The sequence below is a fragment of the Rhinichthys klamathensis genome, unplaced genomic scaffold (assembly GCF_029890125.1).
Source record: "Rhinichthys klamathensis goyatoka isolate OS25496 unplaced genomic scaffold, OSU_Roscu_1.1 h1tg000386l_1, whole genome shotgun sequence".
Lineage (NCBI taxonomy): Eukaryota > Metazoa > Chordata > Actinopteri > Cypriniformes > Leuciscidae > Rhinichthys > Rhinichthys klamathensis.
Genome location: NW_026606890.1, coordinates 675,691 through 691,718, shown reverse-complemented (window position 1 = coordinate 691,718; position 16,028 = coordinate 675,691). Strand labels below are relative to the sequence as shown.

At 37.9% G+C, this 16,028-nt stretch overlaps 1 protein-coding gene across 2 annotated transcripts in view; it reads left to right on the top strand.

Moving 5' to 3' along the window:
- The window catches only part of podn (podocan), a 28,565-nt gene extending 17,332 nt beyond the window's left edge, over positions 1-11,233 (top strand). For both annotated transcript variants that reach the window (XM_056233966.1, XM_056233965.1), the window contains exons 5-10: positions 519-628; positions 705-861; positions 1,065-1,180; positions 1,320-1,977; positions 4,055-4,203; positions 11,036-11,233. In XM_056233966.1, the coding sequence (XP_056089941.1) occupies positions 519-628; positions 705-861; positions 1,065-1,180; positions 1,320-1,977; positions 4,055-4,203; positions 11,036-11,210 (1,365 nt within the window). In that variant the 3' untranslated portion in view covers positions 11,211-11,233. The remainder of the gene's footprint in view (positions 1-518; positions 629-704; positions 862-1,064; positions 1,181-1,319; positions 1,978-4,054; positions 4,204-11,035) is intronic.
- Positions 11,234-16,028: the final 4,795 nt, after the last annotated feature.

The window sequence follows — 16,028 nt, the reverse complement described above, 5'->3', positions numbered from 1 at the left end:
TCTATTTTAAATAAACGCTGTTCTTTTGAACTTTTTATTCATGATAGAATCCTGAAGAAAAAAAATGATGTCACATGGTTTCCACAAAAATATATACCAGCACAACTGTTTTTAATATTGGGAATAATCAGAAATTTTTCTTAAGCATCAGATCAGCATATTAGAGTGATTTCTGAAGGATCATTTGACACTGAAGACTGATGCAGAAAATTCAGGTTTGATCACAGGAATAAATTACATTTGAACATATTGTAACATAGAAAATGGTTAATTTAAATTGTAATAATATTTCACAATTTTACGTCATTTTTGATAAAATAAATGCATCATTGATGTCTCTAGTATCACTTTATGCTCTTTCTTCTAACATAATACATTTTTTCAACTCAAATCATTCTTGTGTCCATTAATCTTTTATTTATTTGCTAACTAGCCCGTTCCGCTTCGTGTCTGTGTCAGTGTTCATTTTGCCGAAAGGACCGACTTGTTTTGACGTGATGCTTTAAACGTGTTCACAGCTCACAGCAGCTCCCAGACACCTCCCTCCCTCTTTGGTCAGCGCTGACTTCGCTGCAAACCAGCTCACTAAAATCTACCCCGACACATTTGGCCTGAAGCCTGCTCTGAAGTAAGCCCAAAATGCTCTTTTCACTTGCATTATGTGTTGCTTTTTGAGTGTTAACGGTCTGTGTGCTGTGCTTCAGGTCAGTTTATCTCCATAACAACAAGCTAACGGATGCCGGACTGCCAGAGAACATGTTTAATGGATCAGACAACCTCGAGATCCTCATTATGTCCAGTAATTTCCTTCGTTATGTCCCTAAAAGTCTGCCCACCGCCCTCTACCGCCTACACCTGAAGGTAAGACCACCGCGTAGCTCATTAAATGAAGACTTTACAAAAAAACAAGTGTTCAGCAATCGAGTGTTTACTCGCACTCAGGTTGTTCTGAACCACTTTCAGTCCACATCACTAAGATACATAATGGCATAATTGCCTCAGTGCACATCTCTGAATCAAAAATATCCATTGTTTATATAATTTTTTGTCTTGTTTCCATGCAGAACAACAAGCTGGAGAAGATTCCCGCAGGTGCATTCGATAATCTGTCTCATCTTCGAGAACTTTACCTGCAAAACAACTTCTTGAGTAATGATGGCGTGGACAACGAGACCTTCAGGTCAGCATGACTGAATAAAGCAAGAAAAAACATAATTTACCTCCCACTCTTTCTTCTGCACGGCTCTCTTCTTCTTCATCTTGTAAAAACTCTACCCTGAGCTGTAACTGATGGAAAATATCCTGCCTTCTCTCATCAGTCACTTGAACAGTATGGAATATCTGGATTTGTCCAATAACAACTTGACCATGGTTCCTCTCGGGCTGCCCCGCAATATCGTCCTGCTTCACCTGGAGAAGAATTACATCCAGAGCATCGCAGTCAACGCTCTGACGCCCATCCGAAACTTGGAGTACCTGCTCCTCCACAACAACCACCTCCGCTCTCGCTCCATTCATCCGTCCGCCTTCCAGGGCCTCAAACGTCTCCACACCGTCCACATGTACAACAACCTCCTCGAGCGAGTTCCCCGCGGCCTTCCTCGCCGCGCAAAAACCCTCATGCTTCTCCACAACCACATCAGCGAGATCGGACGCAACGATCTGATCACGCTTTACACACTCACCGAGCTCAACCTCAGTTACAACCGCCTCACCAGTGCCAAGCTCCACAGAGAGGCCTTCAGGAAGCTCAGGATCCTGGAGACGCTGGATCTGTCGGGAAACAAGCTCCAGGCGCTGCCGTTGGGGCTTCCCAAGAGCCTCCGGATTCTGAAGGTGAAGGACAACCAGATGACTGAGGTGCCAGAAGGAGCTCTGCTGGGAATGAGCTCGCTGAGGGAGATCTACCTGGCCAACAACCAACTGAAGCTCAACTCCATCTACCAGGGAGCGTGGCAGGAGCTGAGCGCACTCACGGTGAGAGATAGCGTTAATATGTTACTGTATGTACTATGTTTGCATTTTCCATATGTTTGATTTTCCTTTATAAATGGAATTGCTTAGAAAGGCAGTACTTTGATAATAAGATTATTTGCATGAGGACTGATTTGATAAAACAAAGACCAGTTATTGGTCTTATGAATGTATATGACCATTATATACATGGCTGGAAATGAGAAATGTGTGACCATTATATGTGCGTGACTGAGGGGCCTCCGCTCAAGGATAGAATATGATGAACAAAGTCTAAACAATGATCCATGCATGGTTAAAAATATTTCCATTGGCCTAAGGGAGATAACATTCGGGGAGTCAAAACTATACAGGAGGAAGGATGCCCTCCCTTCACTGTCCCATTCTGCAGACACTCTGTGTGACTGTACGACTGCTGGCCTTTGCTTGCAAGAAAATAAACCAAGTCAAAGACAATTGGTATATGTTTGTCTCTTATTCAGTGAAATAATTTTGTTTGTCACCACAATAGCAAGAGAGAGAGAGAGAGAGAGAGAGAGAGCTTTAGCTGGTTGTCCTGATTTTGAAGTTACACAACTAAAAATGATGGAGCAGATATGTGAAAGTCATAATCCCACCACCCAAATGATGTTTAAAATCTGCATGACTTGTGACCTTCTGATGTTCACCTGTGTTTATTTATAGTAAAGAGGAGATGAGCTGATCGGTTCATGTGATGCCACTTGAACTGAGGCGGGTACAGCGATATTTTGTTTTTGGCCTCTACTAGAACAAGTTTTCATGCTTGAATGTTCAAAAACACATTATTTTTTTCCCATATTCTCCATTGTTGCAGCTCCTCTCTTCCCAGTCTGTCAGTAACGCTCTGTCTCTATGAAGCCCCTCCTTCTGAAAAGCACACTGTGCTCTGATTGGTCGGCTGGAGCAGTGTGTTGTGATTGGTCAAGCGCTTCGAGTGTGTTTGGGAAATGTCCCGCCCCTTTCCATAACCTCCAGTTTCAACACACTACTAACTAACTTAACCAGGATCCGCCCCTTTATTCTGCATATTAATTATTTAAATGAGGAATATTGTGACGTGTTCGTTCCTGGAAGAAACTCAATGGAGGCGTTTCAGGGAGTTCAGAAACACTGACACTGATATAGAGAATAACTAATGCTGGAGGGACTGTATGTAACATTACACAGTAAAGACAGTTGAACTTATAAAAAAGTATAATAGGACCCCTTTAAGAAAGAATCGTGTGTATGCATTGCTTTAGTATTTATACTACATCTCACAATCCGTTGTATATGTGTATTATGTATTATGGGGCGGCAGTGGCTCAGTGGTTCATGTAGGTTGTCTACAAACCAGAAGGTTGGTGGTTCAATCCCCAAGTGTCGAGGTGTCCATGAGCAAGACACCTAACCCCAGCTGCTCCCGACGAGCTGGATGGCGCCTTGCATGGCTGACACCGCCGTCGGTGTATGAATGAGAGAGTGAACGGGTGAATGTGAGGCAAAATGTAAAGCGCTTTGGTGGCCATTGGGTCTGTGAAAGCGCTATATAAATGCAGTCCATTATGTGGACATTGATTGTCCATATAAACAATGGTACTAAGTTGGTGAGCCAAATGGTGTAAGATATAACGGATTGCACTTTATGGACTTTTTATTGCACTTATATTGTAGGATTCTCTGATGTTATTTCGTTGTTATTTATAACAATGATATATAAAGAACAAATTCAACTGATGACCTCAGGAAAATGCATTTTATTAGTTATTTATTTTATTTCATTTCATTTTACTTTATATTCTGTTACTTTATTTATTTTTATTATTCCTGTGGAGAAGTAATCTCAGAGAGAGCTTGTTTTCCTCCTTTCAGCTGGATAAGAAAAGCAGACTCTTACATGAAGGAAGGATGAGATAACCTTTCATTGCATGCAAGTGCTTTTTCTAGCCAAGGAAAGATTCATCTGATCTGTTTCCTGAACCATAAAGTCCAATTTCACATGTCAAGGTTTGGGGTTTGGCCTTTAATGTGTGATATATGGAGAAAGAGGACGCTTGAGCATGTTTTATGTGTGTTTCAGACGCTGGATCTCTCCGCTAACATGTTGTCTCACGTTCCTCCTGACCTTCCCGAGTCTCTTGAGTTCCTCCACCTGCAGAACAACAGGATCAGCTCGGTGTCCGCCTCAGCCTTCCTCAACACACCCAACATTAAAGGGATCTTCCTCAGGTGACTCTGCTCTTTCTCTCTTCCACTCATGATTATGAGGAGTGTTTGTCCTTTCACTCGTAGCGAGGCCTGCGTCCCACTAGAAGATCGTTCAGTCCAAATCATATTTTGAAAGAAATCTCTTACATGAACCAAGGCTGCATTTAATTGATCAAAAATGCAGTAAAATTGTGAAATATTATTGCAAATTAAAATAACTGGTTTCTATTTGGATATACTTTCAAATGTAATTTATTCCTGTGATCAAAGCTGAATTTTCAGCATCATTACTCCAGTCTTCAGAGTCACATGATCCTTCAGAAATCATTCGAATATGATGATTTGATGCTTGAGAAACATTTCTGATTAAAAAATGTCAAATAAATGCTGTTCTTTTGGACTTTCTATTAATCAAAGAATCCTGGAATATTGTATCACAGTTTCAGTTTTCAACATTGATACAATTTTTCAGGATTCTTTGATGAATAGAAAGTCCAAAAGAACAGCATTTATTTTTAAATAGAAATATTTTGTAATATTGTAAATATCTTGATTGTCTTTTGATCAATTTGATGCATCATTGCTGGATAAACTTTCTGCACTTTCTAATCATTATGGAATACATGTCTTCTATAAGTATAAATGAGCAGTTAATAACAAAAACATGTCATATAAAGGTCTTAAATGGTGTTGTTTAATCAGTTAAAGGGGTCATATAATGCCATTTTCATACAAGTTAATTTGATTCTTTAGGGTCTAAATGAAAAGTTTGTAATATACTTTAATTAAAAATTCTCATTAGTATTGTAAGAAAACACTCATTTTACCTGGTCAAAAACAGCTCTGTTTTCAGCATGCCGTTTCAGTGCATGTGCCTTTAAATGATAATGAGCTTCGCTGACTCCGCCCCTCTGTTCTGTGGGGCGTTTTGACACAACGCACGTGGAGTGTTGCCTTGACAACAGTTGAGGGTATATTTTGGAGAAAGAATGGCAGCGGGAGTCTCTGAGGACACATCTGTGCAACCGTATCAGTTTGAACCGGACTCGCGCCCGGAACAAGATGACGGCCGCAAAGAAGTTCGACAATTAAGGCTCGAACAGGACGCTTCTGAATGGTTGGTTAACGTTATGTTACTTTGATCTATCTTTGTATGCACTGGCAGGGTAACGTTAGAGTAACTTTGTGAGATGTACGAACGCTATGTGTTTATTGATGTAACGTTATACGTACTCAGTTTGTAATAACACAATAACCATAACGCGTTGTTCATTATAAACGTGGAATTATGAATTATATTGAGAACGTCGTACAGAAAACATGCCGTAATGTACCCTGAGTGTAAACCTTAGACTCATTCATCGTGAAGCGTGCAAGCGATTTGCAAAGATTAACGTTAATATAAAGGTTAATAAAATTTTACACTCACTTCTTCTGGAGGTTCAGCAGGAACACGAATATTTGGTACCGATCCTTTATTCAGGAGCAGCTTCTTAGCAAAACCAGCTTTATACTGACCCTCGTTTATAAAGCAGTCTGGTGAGAAATGATTTACGCAAACATGAAAGCATTGACGTTGCTCGTGGGGAATATTCCCTTCGAAAACAAACTCAGCCACTGCGTCTTCAGCGGTTCGGATTTAGTGTTCGTTATTACACCCAAGAACAGAACACCACAATCGCTTAGACGCCATTCTGCTCCAGCGTATCGACAATGGCGGACTATGATGACAGCTCGCTCAGGGCGGGAATGTGTTGAAACGCTGCTGTCAATCAACAATCGTGGGAGGGGCTTCCGAGCGTGTGACGTCACACGGTCGAACGGCTTGATTTGAGGCAGGGGAAAACATATAAGGAGATTAAAACAAAAACACTGGATGGATTTTTATCATTTTATGATGGTTGTGTACAGGCACTGCCAACACACATTTCAGTACAATCAACTTGTAAAAGTGCATGTATATGACCCCTTTAAATGTCATAAACTGTTTTGGCAAAACCGGATCGGCACATGTATTTTTGTTATCCTGTTTTTGCATGTCTGTTCATGTTCAAACAAACCCAGATGACTTCAAAACCTCATGTAAACGTGGCTTGTTTGCATTGTTGGCTTTTATAATGAGCTAATGTGTTTTGTTTATACATGCAAACACATCTAATCATTTGGGATCAGGGGCCGTATTCACAAAGAATTGTGTCTTACCACTAGGAGTACTCCTAAATCGCACTAAAATATTTTAGCTAGGAGTTTTCTCTTAAAAGTTATTCACAACGTCTTTCAGACCTACTCTTAGTAAAGAAAAATGACAACTCCTAAACTAAGAGTGAGTCTTCGTTGCTATGGATGACGTCAATTCTCATGCACGAACTTCCTCGTAATGATCACGGTGATTGGTTGTTAGATGACAGTGCCATCATGCGGAGCATAACACAGACGCAACAAATCATGGAATTACGACATCTAAATATGTCTGTGTCCTACACAAAATAATAATAGTAATGTCATCGAAATGCATATATAATGACATGTTTGTGCAGGCCCCAGTGAAGTGTAATTCTAAAAAGACAGAGAGAGAGAGAGAGAAAAGTCGTGAATTCAATTTAATCAAGGTAATACCCTAATGAAAATCGTCACTTGCCTAATAATGAAAAAACAACACTTGCATTAACACTTGCTTGGTTAATTGACATCCTATTAGCCTAAATAGACTACTTAAAGCAAGGAAATGTTACTCCTATTGAAGTAATGTAATAGTTGATTTACGGTGGATTATGAACTCGCCAAAACTTAAAAGAAAGCCCAACTGGACGCAGGATCAGTTACTGCTGCTGGCCCAGTTGGTGGCTTGGTGCTGAAAAAAAGTAATAATGATAAAAGTGAAATTCGGCACTGGGATATCAAGCAAAACTAAGCGTGGGAATGGGAGAGGATTTGTTTGCAGATCAATGCAGCATTCCCGCTTGTGTCGCGGACCCCGGACGACTGCGAGAGGCGCTGGTGTGCGCTACAATCCTTTGTGAATGGGTCTTAGTGAGTTAGGAGTCCTCTCGACTTCTTTTAAGCTGTCCCAGACTTAGGTGCTACTTTTAGGGCTAAAATGCTTCGTGAATTACTCTTAGTGAAAAAAATTAGGAGTCCTAAAGTTAGGAGTGACACGCCCATTATTTTTAGGAGTTGCTCCTAAATTCGCCAGTTAGGAGCTACTTTTAGCCTTAAAATTCTTTGTGAATACGGCCCCAGATCTTTCTTTTTCTGAAACTCTGCGATTCATTTTTGTGGTCTGTTGGATCTGCTCTGCTATAATGAACTTGTTTCAAAGCTCTCACAGCTGTAATAACTCCCACATAATGCGAGGCGTGAACATTTCCCATAAAATCATACAGTATCATAACAAGCGTTCAGAATGTAATCTGAGTCGGGGAACACGTGGAACGAATGACATGCATTTTAAGAACATTTCTCAAAATAGTTTTCCCATCTTGACCTGATTATTGGTTTCAGAAATATGAGAAGCACTGGGATTTGGACTAGTTTAGGTGCTGGGATGTGATGATGATGATGGGATGATGGTGCAACATGAAAATATGCTGACTCGGGTTTAATACAAAAGAAGAAGAGATGTTCCTTCTTGATTTAACAATGTTTAGATATTTGTACTGTGGAAAACAAGACAAATATACTGAGAAAGAAAATCATTTTTTGAAGTGTAAAAATGATAACGAAAAGCAAATTTTAAATTTGTACCTTAGTGAAACTAAATATTTACTATGAAGTATTATTATGTTATTAATAAAAAATAATCATTTATACTTGGAAGCACTTTGAAGCAAAAATGTAATAAACGCTCATCTTTTGAAATTACCCATGTTGCACTTTATAATGTTGACTACTATATTCACTCTTAGAAATAAAGGTTCAATGGGGTTCTATATAAAACACAATCATTCTTATTAACGCTTATTAACGAATTAATTGTAATGAATGCTTTATACCAAAACGTTTCTTCTATATAAGGAAAAATGTCTTAAATCAGTTTTCAAAGTGTGAGGCGAACCAGAGCATGTCAGTCAGTGGTAAAAAAAAAAAAAAATTTAATTAATAATTATTATTTTTTTGCAATCAATACATTATAGGTGTAACAATACTTTAAAAAGCTAAAAGAAGTATGGTTATGGACGTCGTTATGTTTCTGCTCCTCTGTTTAGGTGGAATCAAATAGAAAGACCTTTATGTCACTAGACCTACATTGTTCTGTTATTTTCTGTAAAATGTCACCAAAAATTAAAGTGGTCATTCACGTTGGCAGAAGAACAGAAGCATTCAAGAAGCGAACGGAAGTGGAAGTGAACATGACAATTGTTCAATATATATATATATTGAGTTGATTCTCCAAACCCAATACTCATGAGGGAGAGGCAGATTCAGGTCTCTTGTACACAATGTCTGCTCTCTGCTGCAGTTTCTATCAATAAAAAACAGGGAAGAAAATGAAAATGATGGATTCATGTGCATCAATAAAGCACTCAGTCTCAAGTGCGTAGGCGGACGACATCATGGACCCGATGGAAGTTGACATGCCTGAGCCATTACAAGCCATGTCTGTGTAATTCTTTTGCAATTTAGCTGGCCTATGTTTAAAAATATGGGCTGGAGCGCTGAATTCCTGCTTTGATTTGAGAGCATCCAGCAGTCCAGGATTGAACGACTCGTCTTTTCTGAGAATTCACTCAGCATCTAAACTGGAATGAGATGGCATGTTCGAAAATCAACTTTTATGTGATTCTTCCTTTGCACACTACTAAAAATTATGTTCTTCCTCAGTATTTTTTGTCTTGTTTTCCGGCACAAATCTAAACTTTCTTAAAGCAACATACAACTTGACCTAAATGGTTCCAGCGGGAGTTATTCTCTATATCAGTGTCAGTGTTTCTGAACTCCCTGAAACGCCTCCATTGTAGTCTTGAGTTTTCTTCCAGGAACGAACACGTCACAATATTTCTCATTTAAATAATTCATACGCAGAATAAAGGGGCGGGGCCTGGTTGAGTTAGTTAGTAGTGTGTTGAAACTGCTGGTTATGGTAAGGGGCGGGACATTTTCCCAAACACGCTCAAAGCTCTTGACCAATCACAACACACCGGTCCAGCCGACCAATCAGAGCACATTGAGCTTTTCAGAAGGAGGGGCTTCATAGAGACAGGAACTAAACAGGGGTGTGTTTCCCGTACAACGACGTAACTCGCTGCTTAACTACCATAGTACGATGCATCATTGAAGAAATCAATAGTCACGACTGTTTCCTGAAACTGTATAGTCGCAAATTGGTCGTTCAACCACGTTGGTTAATGATGTCACGCATGTGGTGGAGTAATAACTGCTTTTAATGAAACTGTTTGAGATCAAATTAATGGCAGATGTTTTGCTATAAATTACGGACATGGCATCTGAGGAATATTTCTCACTTTTCTCCAGATTCAATCGAAGAGTCGGTCTTATGTACTAGAGCATTTTTTTTTATTTTATTTTTACGTTATTACGTTATTACATTATTTTTTTAATGTGAAAAATAATGTGTTTTTGAACATTTAAGAATGAAAACTTGTTCTAGTAGAGGCCAACAACAAAATCAAGACTTTGTAAAAGGGCATAATGGGTCCCCTTTAGGATATTAAAAATATATAGCAAAAAGAAGTGTTTAAGCTTAAAGGATTAGTTCACTTTAAAAAAAACTTTTGCTGATAATTTACTCACCCCCATGTCATCCAAGATGTCCATGTCTTTCTTTCTTCAGTCGAAAAGAAATTAAGGTTTTTGATGAAAACATTCCAGGATTTTTCTCCATATAATGCACTTTACTGGGCACCAAATGGTTCAAGGTCCAAAAGACAGTTTCAGTGCAAACTGCAAACTGTTCAAAGGGCTTTAAACGACACCAGACGATGAATAAGGGTCTTATCAAGCGAAACGATCGATCATTTAAAAAAAAAAAACAACGTTTAAGTTTTATAAGCTCACATGCTCGCCTTTCTCTGTTCTGTGTGACTCTCCTGTTCGAACTCGTTCATCAAAATGAACAAATCTTTTTCCGAGTCAATTCGTTCATTTCGGTCGTTAAATGAATAAAATGACTCGAAAAAAGATTTGTTCATTTTGATGAACGAGTTCGAACAGGAGAGTCACGAACGTGCATCCCAGAACAGAGCAAGGCGAGCATTTGAGCTTATAAAACTTAAACTTTGTTATTTATTTTTTAAATGACCGATCGTTTCGCTTGATAAGACCATTATTCATCGTCTGGTGTCGTTTAAAGCCCTTTGAACAGTTTGAAGTTTGCACTGAAACTGTCATTTGGACCTTGGACCGTTTGGTGCCCAGTAAAGTGCATTATATGGAGAAAAATCCTGGAATGTTTTCATCAAAAACCTTAATTTCTTTTCGACTGAAGAAAGAAAGACATGGGCAACTTGGATGACATGGGGGTGAGTAAATTATCAGCAAAAGTTTTTTAAAAGTGAACTACTCCTTTAAAACAAGAAAATAGGCCTTCCAGTGGGGTCAGACAAATAAAGTAGGTTCACCCTAAAATAAAGTTTATTTTCTATTCTGAGCCCATTGGAAGGCCTATTTACTTGTTTTATGGTTAAACTTTTATTTTTGATAGATTTTTTTAAGAAACAAGACATAACATCTTAATTCATTTTGCTTCTCTCAAGTAAATGTATCCTGATTTAAGAATGTTTAGATATTTGTACTGGAAAACAAGACAAAAATACTGAGGAAGACAATTAAAAAAAAAATTTGTATTCAGTGCATTAACTATTTCTCCGCCTCTCTGATTCTCTTTATCCCTCAGATTTAACCGTCTCTCAGTTCATTCGGTATCCGAAGAGTCTTTTTCTCAGCTGTCCAAGCTTCAGGTGTTGGACATTGGCCACGGTAACATCTCTCCCAACCGAGGCCGAGGAGGAGAAGAGGAGGAAGAGGAGGAGGACTTACCGTATGATGAAGAGAAGGAGAAACATTCATGAGTCAGGAAGGAATGGAAAACCCTGAACTTTCCCTCACTCAAAAATAAAATAAAAATGACAACCAGTTTGAAATTACACATGCATTTTGGCTGCTGACAGAGTGTGATTCATTTCTAAATGCATGTACTGATTACATCCGAGTGCATGGGAAGATATTATAGACATGAAAAGGCTTTATTTTCATTTGGCTTTATGTTGTAATCAGATGCAATAGTAAGAAAACAAGTGTCTCATATACAGTATGTAAATATCTGGTGCAGGATACCGGAAAGTTTTAGTGGTTGTCTTTTTTGTTTGTTTGTTTTTGTGGTGTTTGCTAATTCATGACTCATGACTCACTGTGTTTACATGAATGAAACCATTTTGTGCTATGAAATTATAATTTCTTTCTCCAGAGAAAAGGCTCATCTGAGTATTTCTTTTTTTTCTGTGAAGGAAGACTGACTTAAAGTGTATGGTCTTCTGAAGTCATGTGGAAACATGAAATCTCATTCAGATTCAAAAGTGGTGCATCAATATGCAACAATACATTTTATATCATTGATAGTTTGATGTTTAGACAGTTTTCCCATGAAGAACAACTTCAATTTTGGGGTGTTATTCACACAAATCTATTGATTTAAAAAGATTTGATGATTTTGAAAGATTTGTAACATAACGTAACATAAGAGGGGATATATCTATTTGTTTGGAACTGCTGGATTGTGCACCATTCAGAATCAGTTGAGAATGTTTTTTTTTTAACTCCCATCAATTCCTGAATTTGAATTGAATTGGAACTGCAGGTAGAAAAATGGAACCGGTAGGGGAAGACTCATAAATGGTATTAACCCCAGTGACGGGTAGGTTTAGGGACGGGGTTGGGGTAGGTCATATATATATACAGTAATATAACGTTAAGTCAACGGCGTTGATAAACACGCTGAAAAGCGATTATGCGTGTTGATAGCACGCCAAAAATGGAAATACGAAATGGCGTGTCATACATACGCCATTTCATGAGATCAGTCTATGTAATATTGACAGCTAGTGGTTGAAATGGGTATTGCAGTCCAAATTCAAAATATTGGAGAGAGTTGCTTCCCCTGCCTCCTCCTCTTCAGACTCGACGCTCACACGGGTTGCCAGATTGAGGACACGCAACAGGAACGAGCGCAACTGACAATAGAAGGCAACGAGTCTTACACTGTAAGTTGATTTATCCACATTTTAATATTCCTGGACATAGCGATTTTTAGATAGATGCCGATACTTTTTTTGTCGGGAATCTGCGATCTCTAACCTAGTTTGTTTGCTTTGTTTTCCGCCGACTGGCAACCCGGGGTGTCAAAATACGATTGGGTAAATTGGCAGTGGGCGGGATCAGACAGATCAAAACAAAAACAGACTTCCCACACGGAACTCACATTTTAAAGTAAGAATAACTGGCTTATTGAATATGAATATATTCTTGAATATGAACTATCTGCAAACATATGGTGTTTTTATGCTTTAGTACAGTACAACATTTTTTACATACAGCATCATTAAAGTTTGAAGGTTTTATAGGCCTTACAGATAGATTTACAGACATTAACACTTAATTTCCCAAGAATGCACCCAAAATTCCAATTTCCTGTTAAATCTATTTTGAATTTACAATTAGAATTCCAAATCCGTGAATTCCAAATTCCAAGTCTTTTCAATTCAACTTCCTGTCAGTTTAGACCAATTCTATTCAAATTGAACACTCATGAATTAAAAGAGAGTTTTGAATTTTGCACAGTTCTGCTTAATTGGCAGATGTGGACCCTCAAGACCTGCATGAAGATTCTTCAAAAAATCTCATTTTGTTCTCAACGGAAGACAGGTTTGGAAGGATACAAGGGTGAGAAAATTCTCAGTTAACTTATCGTGACAGCCTTTCGAGCCAGTCAATTGTTAACTTTTCTCCATCATGAAAGTTTTGAGAACTATAGCCTATGTACTTTTTGTGCAGACAGATTCGTGCTATGCTTTAGAGTTCTTCTTTCATCGTGCAGAATGTGGGGATTTTCTGGGAAAATCGCTTTCAGAGTTTAATGAACGGAAAGTTCTTCTGTTGAAGATAGGGTGTTTAAACTGACAGCCAGTTCCCAGAAGAAAATTATGTTTATTTCCTGTCTAACTAATGAATGTGTAGTGATGGGTAACTGCACATGACATGCAACACAAATATGCAGACAAACGAATCCTGTGAAGACTGAAATCTGTTCTAATTCTCCGAGATAGTGAGCCTGTCATCTTCGCAGGTCGTTTCATTGAACATTTTGAATATTCTCTTTGACGGCATACATTTAGCAGTCACACAGATTGGTTTTTATAATTAGAATATCTGAAATTTTTCAGATATGTTGCCAATAGGGGACATAAATATCCATGTTGATAACCCAGACTGTTCTCAAACAGCTAATTTGATGCATGTATTGGACTGTATTAATTTTAACCAGCATGTTGATTTCCCCACTCATAAATCTGGACACACATTGGACTTGGTCTGCGCTATAAATGCAGTCCAACTTATAAATGATGAGCTATACTTCAGTGATATATTAACCTGTGAATTTACCACCTCTGCCTCTTTAAAAGCTTCCAAAGAGCACGTCATAACATGTAGGAATATCAAGAACATTGATCCCCAGTTGCTCTTTAGCTCTGCTGAGCATCCTGTGACTGATTCTGTGGAGTTACAACTCTGCTATAGCTATCATCTATTCTTAATATTATGCACCATTGAAAGAACGAGTTGTTTCTTTCGCTAGATCATCCCCTTGGTATAATAATGAATTGCGGGCACTTAAAACCAAGGGTAGAAAGATTGAGCGCTTGTACAGAAAAACTGGTCTTACGGTCCATAAACTGATGCTTGAAGAACAGCATGAAATATCATCTTGCCCTTAAATCCACCAGAGAGGAATATTACTCGCATATGATTAATGAAAGTGCAGGTAATCCAAGATTGATGTTTAAAACAATTAACTTCTAAAACCTCATAACCAAAACACTTGGGAGGTGTAACACATTTCATAAATACTTTACAGAGAAAGTTCAAGATATCTATAGCTCCATTAAATGTATCTTGTACTTTCACTAATTTTGCCACTGTTAACACAGATGATATTTCAAAACTGGTCATGTCTATGAATTCATCTACATGCTCTCTTTTTGTCCCCATGCCTACTGAGATTTTGATACTGAGCGCTTTGAGTCTAAGAAAAGCGCATTAGAAATAAAATGCATTATTATTATTTATTTTTTTCATTCCATTGAGCTACTTTTCCATTATTTTTCAATGTAAATGCAATGTAATTTAAAAAATAAATAAATTAAATAATTAAAGGATTAAATGGGATTTAAGGGAGTAAAGAAGAAGAATGGTAAATTAAGTTCTAGGTCTAATCATATAGCCTAATATAGTTGTGAAGTAATCCATTTAAACTCTTTGCAAATAATATTTTATTTTATAATATGCACACATTCACTCTTATCGGTATGTCTAATATGTCAAAAAAATAAATAAATGTTTTTTTTTGTCTCGTTTCTTGTCTTGTCACATTCAGTTATGAATGACGTAATTTAAATGATTACATATTTTCAATTCAAAATGGCGAAATTACTTTAAAAGGTTGAATAGTTAGCATCACTGTATGTAACTGTGGGTCTTAAACATATCCATTGTAAAACATTTGTCATTGTCAAATGTTAAATGTTTACTCTATGAAAGTCTCTATCGCTGTAAACACACTCGTCTTCAGTGAACATTAAGCCCCGCCTTCTTCGATATGATTGGCCATCATTTTGACATTGAGTGCTGTTAGACCGCTGAAGCAAAACATTTTTAAAATGTTATTTTTGATCGGGAACTCCACACACGTGTAACAACAATTATCAAAACGTTTTTGGGAAGTTGTTCTGACATAGCTGTGAGTAAATTCAGTCTGTTTTAGTCCAATGCGATAACATTAACTAGCAAATCCTCTCAGGGTCAAAGTGACTGGAACACAACATGGTTAAAATCACATGCAAAAATGTATTAAGCTATTAGGTTTCCAAATTTCATCCTCTCAGCTAACGATTCACCACACAAATAATTTATTACCTTTATTTAATGTAGCCTAGTCTATCATTTTCTTTTACCTCGTGTGCTTTTTGAGGAAAAGAGCATGTCATACACATTAGCATCTGTCTAATTTCGCTAGCTGCAAACAAGCGACAGATAAATGTGTGAAATATGGTTGTGATATTACTCACAACCTTTGACACCACCTACAAAAGTAAGTGTTTAACCCTTGATATTTATTTTTCAACTGTGCACGATTGTGTTTGGTTGCATTTTTATACACCTATTTAGAAAAGAAACTCTGCTATTTTTCCTTTTGTAGGTCACAAATGGTTTGTGTACGATGTGCTTTCCAGCGCTGACTGTGCAAACACACTTGTAATCTCATCATGTTGTGTGAAGTGAGGTTTGGGTGTTACAGACATGTTTATTAAACACGGATAAATTATTTGAAAGGAAATAACTCTTTGCAGCCCCCTGCATTATTGCCTATAATCATCACGATCAAATGAGTGTATATAAATGCTTTATTGATGCCCCCCCCCCCCCCCCCCCCAGTATTACCGAAATATTGGCCCATGAATACTATCATTAATTATCTACAGAACAGATGTAATCTGAGGAAGTGGGGATATTTATTGGTGCACAGATGTCAATGTGTCTGGTCCAAATAATAACACTGGCTAACCAGCAGAATGAGAGTAAAATGGGATTAGGTGAGTAAATCAGAAATCCATTTC